The sequence below is a fragment of the Austrofundulus limnaeus genome, unplaced genomic scaffold (assembly GCF_001266775.1).
Source record: "Austrofundulus limnaeus strain Quisiro unplaced genomic scaffold, Austrofundulus_limnaeus-1.0 Scaffold12, whole genome shotgun sequence".
Lineage (NCBI taxonomy): Eukaryota > Metazoa > Chordata > Actinopteri > Cyprinodontiformes > Rivulidae > Austrofundulus > Austrofundulus limnaeus.
This window is the reverse complement of record NW_013952414.1, coordinates 2884601-2891766: the sequence shown is the minus strand read 5'-3', so window position 1 is coordinate 2891766 and position 7166 is coordinate 2884601. Positions and strand designations below refer to the sequence as shown.

The 7166-nt window shown below is 40.3% G+C and overlaps 1 protein-coding gene across 1 annotated transcript in view; it reads right to left on the bottom strand.

Moving 5' to 3' along the window:
- prex2 (phosphatidylinositol-3,4,5-trisphosphate-dependent Rac exchange factor 2) overlaps positions 1-7166 on the bottom strand; it is a gene marked incomplete in the record, with an annotated part of 112041 nt that overhangs the window by 55800 nt on the left and 49075 nt on the right. The window contains 3 exon segments of the mRNA XM_014002299.1: positions 878-1014; positions 5302-5387; positions 5471-5619. Of these exon segments, the coding sequence (XP_013857753.1) occupies positions 878-1014; positions 5302-5387; positions 5471-5619 (372 nt within the window).

The window sequence follows — 7166 nt, the reverse complement described above, 5'->3', positions numbered from 1 at the left end:
TGTGTGTGTGTGTGTGTGTGTGTGTGTGTGTGTGTGTGTGTGTGTGTGTGTGTCTGAGTGTGTGTCTGTTCTCCACACCCAAACCCACACAGAGTTTTCTGCCAAGGCTACACACTGTGCCTGGTTTTCCTGTGTACAACCCCAACACACGAACACAGAGAATGAGAAAAAGAGTGCGGTTCCTCTGTGTCCACAAGAGTCTTTTTTTTTTTTTTTAGTCGTAGTGCATCATTAAGCTCAGAGTCCAAACTTGAGTTCAATTATAATCATGCACACACCCTGGGGGTTACTATTTTCACCATTTCCCACCTTCAACAGGTGGCCTGAGTCTGTCCTCTCCTCCTACATTTGTCTGCTTTCAACCACTCGCTCAGATCAAAATAAGCTGTCTGGCCTACCACCTTTTTTCCTGAACCTTTACCACCTTACTTTGTCGTCTACCAGGCTCCCACATCAAGCCCACCGCTAGGAGCCAGGGGTCAGCGCTGCTGAAGCCAAAAACCACTATTATTTCTATGTAATTACCCAAGAGAAATAAAAATAGAGTTATAAAAAAAAGTAAACAGGAGCCAGGAAGGCTGTTTGGTATGTTTATAACCAGTTCTTATTTCCCCTTTATTTGCTCTTTTGTCTCTAATGTTTTCTCTGCTTTCAATTCCATTACATAACGGATCAATGAGCGCACAGTTCAAAATGTCACCACCAGTGAGCAATCATTTAAAGGCCTGAATCTAAACACAATAAACACAAACAAAATTCAACCTTTATTCTTTGTCAAAATGACAAGTATGATCAATTGTGGATGAGTAAAACTACTGCAAAATTAAAGTCTTCAAGTGTCCAGATGATTTAATCCCGTCCTCTCCCCCTGCCTCACCTGGGTCGGTCGCCTGTACTTCCTGCACGCGGTGACATGAGCGATGACACTGGCGTGGCTCTCTTTGCTCACGTTGATGCCGTTTACCTTGATGATGCACTGGCCCGGGTGGAGACCGGCGGTGGCAGCCACCGTGCCTGACACGTGAAACAGAAAAGCAGGCAAAAAGGGGAAGAAATTGTGTTCAGGTCCAGATCTGGCAGGCAGGTGCAAGCTCAAGGATGTGAAAATATGTAACAATTCCACTGTCCATATTCTGCACATAAAATTGAGGTAACGTTCCTTTCTCTTCTCAGTATTTACATCTTTCTTTCCTGTATTTTTAGCAGGTTGGGAGGAGGGACTGTTTTCCAGACAAACRCAGCCTTGTCCCCACAAGTACGGTTACCAACTTTGAGTGGCGGATTAGGCGTAGGTGAATAGAGTTTAAGCTAATGAACTGGGGTAGGTTTAGGGTAAAGGGTGGAAAAGACCAGTAAAGGAATGTAAGTCAATGCAAAGTCCCCACGAGGATAGAAAAAACGATGTGTGTGTATGTGTATGTGAATGTTATGAGCAGAGGAGGGAAGTTATTCATCAAGACCAGTCATGAATCCAACCCTAGGATAACGTCAAGGTTTACAGATTTCAGGAGGAAGGACATGACAGACTAAATATTTCCATTATTTTTTTCACTCTACCTAAGAGCTCACCATGCATGCTCAAACTGTAATGAGAAACGTATATAAGGATCTGCTCTAGTAACTGTAAAGACATAAATGTTCAGCTTTTGTTCCTCTACTTCAGCTGAACGTACAAAAAGAATCATTGAAACATAATGTAAAAAACTGATACATTGGTTAGATAAACGTATACTACAGGTTCCAGCAGGTGTTTGCCAATTGTTGCTGCCTTGTGGTTGCTATGTGGGGGGAGGCACGGGGAGGGGTGCACTGTGGGGCTGCCAAGGAGGTTCTATAGAACAGCTGGAGTGCTCAGAAACCACGTGACCGTGTGATCGGCTGGTGAAGCTAACGGCTAACGCAAAACGGTCAAGAGTCTGGATTTMCCATTACTGTACATGTTGACAACAGAGCAGAAAGAAGGACTGACGATGTAGAAATCATAAAACCTATTAATAATAATATTAACCCAATTATTATTCATATTTTACAGTTTATATAATCTACCTAATGTTTTAAATAATGTCAGAAAATCTTATGTGTTATAGATTTATTAACAGAAGATAAAATGTCTCATTTCACAACACAAGTCAGCAGATTTGATCTTATTTAGCTCAATGTGATCTGARCAGAACATAAYGTAACAGTTTAAAATTAAAATAATCTTATAAAGTYSATGTAATCACTGTTATTTATTGAACTGGTTAGCAGATATGAGCTTGTGGAGCATTTATACAGAGTTTAGCACTGTTGAATCATGCTACAATTTAACGCAAACTATTAAATATTACAGCTGATTTGTCCTCTGATTAATATTTAGACCTACAGAGTGTAAAATAATATTATAAATGTGAGTATTTTTAGGTTTCTGTTAGAGGAACCTGACTTGTTAAGAAGATGTTAGCTAATAGAGACAAGTTTCATCCTATAACCAGAGAACATTTTCTAACTGTTGACTGGTAAATATAAATATTCTTATTTTTTATGACAGTAAGAAGAAATAATAAATATTTATTACTAGCTGAAGTCATCTTTTTTCAACTAGCTAAAGTCTAAGTTACAGGCTGACTTCAGGTCTGGTTTAGATCATTGTTACTTACAAATTATATATTTTTCTGGTATAAATCTGCTGTTTACATGATTGTTGAATGAAATTAACATATGTAGTTATTAATTTATTGTAAAAACATGACCGATAATCTGTGAAACAGATCCAGTTCAGCTTGCTGTTTGTCTATTAGTTTCTGTGGAGGTTGTGAGCTGTTGCCCTGTTTGGTCTCCGTTTCTGCTCCTCCATGTTGTCACAGACGCTTCCAGTGGACAGTTTCGGCGGGGCTCAGTCTAGTGATCTATATATTTAAGTCTATGGGGGCTGCAGACTGAGTAGCCTATGTACAACAGGCGGTGCTTTGTACATATCAGCAAGTGTTTAGACAGCTCTACATGGTGCCACAGGAGATTAAAGGATTTCTCAAACAGGCACGAATGAGTCAAAGCAACACTCTGGTTATGTTTTTTATGAGGGTGAAGGAAATTTTGCGACTAAATGAATTTAAGATCCAGTCTTGTATTTTACACTTTGTGATCATTGCAGCCATATGGTTTAAACAGAGGAACAGAGTCAGTGTGTCTTATCACTATGAGGCCTCTCTGTAGTATAAACAAAGTTGGGTTACATTCTAAGGTCTGACATAATAGATGCTGCCTCCAGGGGTGTGGCCAGGAAGTCAGATGTACACGTTACTTTATTGGGGTGATGCTTCATCATAATATGCAGTCTTCTCTTACATCAGCCTGGGGCAGACACTGGGCTCCTGAGAGGGGATGTTATTGTTTTGGTTCTGATAAAACCCAAGGCCTTTCACTCTCACAGAGCTGCTGCTGTGGGCCTAAATGGAGTCAGATTTTTGAATAAAGCTTTTTAGAAGAGATCATTTGGTTTTCTGTGAACTCATTCTGACTTCCAACTTATTGAACACAATGGGCCTCATGGAAGAACCGTTCATACGAACAGATTTGTTCTTAAGTTGTGTGTAYGAGTGATTTAGGAGAATTTGTGGCATTCACCAATTTTCTCGTATTTTAAGATTTTTGTCAGATACAAACAAAATCCATGTGTGGTCCAGACCTGTCATATATTTTACGTGAAGTCAGTCTGCTGTTATCCAGACTGATTTTCTTCACTGATAACTTTATATTTCATTAGTTTGAAGATATTTAAAGTTGAAAATAAATAAATGAAAGAATAAATAAATAAATGAATAAATGAAAACTATGTAAAACTATGTTGTTTACAATTAAATTAAAAAGGAAAAGCGGAGCAGGACTAAAAAGAGATTCATTTCTGTGACTGTGTACGACCCACGAGAGACACAGCAGCAGTTGTCATTTCATTCCTTGGCTTTAGCAGGTCTGACGCTGCTAAAAATGACAGATTTTCTTTTCTGGATCTCTGAGAGCAGGACTTCAAGCTCCGAACTCGTAAAGTTCTTCTTTTTTACTTTGCGATGTCATTTATGAATAGACACTTCCTGGTATGTGGGGCAGGAACGTACAGCCTTTTATGGTGTTTTAGGGTGGTAATTGTAAATCTCCTCTCTTCGTGCACAAGCACCTGATGCGCATTCATCAGTTTACACTGCTCATTTACACACTTTTCCTGAAGATAGAAGAGTTTGTTGAATCGGACGTGGCATGTTCGTACGAACCCTTCGTACGAACAAAAGTAAGAGAAATTTCAGATAAGAATACAAGGGAATAACATGATATAATAAAGCTCAAAAATGTTGATTTTTGCAAACCGCCACCCCTTTAATGTGTCATAAAAATTATTTTGTATTCTAGCATTTTGTACCAAAACTACAATGTATCATACATCCTTTTTCTGTACATGGTTCTCTGCACCATAATGTATCATATTTTGTATTGTATCCTTTATTGTTTAAGATGAAGATATCCAACATTTGAATGATATCTTCATGTTTTCCTGACTATAAGATTTTGGCTGAGATTACCTGCAGTTCCTCTGTAACCTCCTAAAAGCATAATGGATGATATAAGCAACGGTTCTCTGTACATCCAGCCTCAGTTCGGCTTCTGTCTCTAATTGGTATTACCCACTCCTGGTGACCTAAAACACCARGGAGACGGAAGCTGTTGTGAAAATCTGAGGGATTAGACACCTCCTACTTTATGAGCTTTGTCTCTGAGGATCAGTGCAGCTGCTTAAACACACAGCAGGCTCTCAAGAAACAGCATCATCAAGCCAACACTTGCACGCACGCACACGCACACGCACACACACACACACACACACACACACACACACACACACTGCACTTACAAGTGCATATCCAGAACTTCTCCACCCCCACTATCCCACTTTGGCTGCTTAAAGAAAAAACAAGATCAAATTCCTCTGAGAAAAGCCCGACAAGACTATGTTTTTTTTTATTTTATTTTTGATTGAAGCTTATTTTGTGCCAACCCTGATAGCAGCACTACTAAACAAGCTCAAATCTGTAAGGACAGAGAACAGAACTCAGAGTAAAGAATGCAGAAGGCTTTTAAATTGCACAGAAAATAAATGATCCACCAAGAAAAACTTGAATAGGTGCATGGAAATCAGTGTGACACTTTACGCCACAGCCAAGTCACGCACCCCCCCACCCTCACAAGACTGATGTAGCAGCTGCCTGCCAGCTGTGTCAAAATAACAAAAGGGAAGTCTTTTGCTGATGAAGCCAGACAGCTATCTCTTACCTCTTCCAACAGCATGAACCACAGAGGGCCCAAATCCTCGAATCTGGAAGCCCAACCCATCAGCAGAGTCCGGGATCTTTATCGTCCTAGGGAGGAAAGAGGAAATGTWYTGAGGATGTGMRTTTATTTCAAATTTGACAGCAACTGTGCACGCACAGATCTGCCATACTCTCTTGGCTTGGTGCTGACCAACACCCTAAGGGGTCCCTTGTTGTTGAAACATTGCCTGAGGACAACTTCCACTTCAGAGAAAGGACGCAGGAACACCAGGTCTCCGTTTATGGCAAACAACTTCTTCCCCACTTCCAGGCCAGCCATCTTATGAAAGAAAATATTAGAATACGAATAATTAAACCAGTCTTTTGGGGCATATAGAATAACAAGCACAAGTTATTGTTTTTCTAATCTAAAATCTACAATATAATCAAAAATAAGCGCACACACCATCCCTTCCAGAAATAAGTTCACTTTTTTTAGTAAACAGTTGGATTCTGTTAAATTTAAAAAAACACACAATAGATTCCTGCATTCAAATTAAAATGATCACAGTTTCATCAAAAACTTCCTGTCCCCKTTCCAACAAACAAAATCTGTAGGTATGATGGATTTGTGGTTAGCTCTGTTGCCTGCCTCACAGCAAGAAGGTCCTGGGCTCAAGCCATGTGTTTTACATGTTCTCCTCACGTTTGTACAGGTTTTCTCCCAGTACTCGAGTTTCCTCCCACAGTTTAAAAATATTCATGTTTAGGCCCTTAAGTGCCTTAATATAGTTAAAGTACCATGATTTTTAAACTAAATAAATAATGACAAGTATTTTCCCTTCAAAAGAGAATAAAATGATTTATTCTGGTTTGTTTTGTTAAAAAATGAGAGTACTACCAGCTGTTTCACTTTCAGTTTCAGCTTTGTTTTGACTGAAGATGGTGCTCCTAGCAATCATGTTCTATTGCTGTATATTACTGCTTTTAAGCTAGCTTTTACTACAAAGTGAACACAAAAAGTATCACAGATTTATCAGGGCAATGAGAACGTCTCTGTGGACAGTAACTGCTTTAACTCCAGGCAGCTGAGGAACATTAGAAGAATTTYCAGGACATATTTGCCCCACTTTGCCTGTCTTCCTTCAGTTCCTCTGCGACTAATGATGCTTTAGTTTCAGTCAGACATTTACCATCCACTGTGCATCTTCGCTAATGTTGCCTCATGAACTGCCATGACTCCAGCTAAGTATCCTTATGATTCTCCGTTGCTAATCCAGCTAGCCACCTGATATGTACTGCAGAAAATGATACAGCAGAACCATATCTACTCTCTTTGTTGCCCTAATTACTATGGGTGTCCCGATCCGATATTGATATCGGATATCGGTCCGATATTGATATCGGATATCGGTCCGATATTGATATCGGATATCGTTCCGATATCAGCCAAAAAACGAGTATCGGATTTTATCGGCCTGCAAAAAAAATGCCCGATATAAGTGCTCCAATATTAGCAGTCCGTTCCAGCAGTTCACTGCCCCGCTCCAGTGTTTCTATCCAGCAGCGCTTGGATCCAGCATGCAGCGCTCACGTGATCACAACAACATGCAGCGCTAACAAGTTAGCAAGAATGTCGGCAGCAGAACTTTCTCTTTTCATCAGAAACAGAATTGAAGCTAAGTGCAAAGTTGTCATGCACAAGTTTTCCGAGGGGAACAGAACCATGAACGTTTTAAACCGGAGCGACAACTACTCTCCACCCTGGCAGCAGCTTTGCGGTTCGGCTCGCTTCAGCCTCGGTCCAAAAGTGTCTCCGTGATTCCAACCGAGCAGAACCTCCTCTCACTCCGGTGGTTCTAGCGGGCAGAAGCGAGGACAGCACGC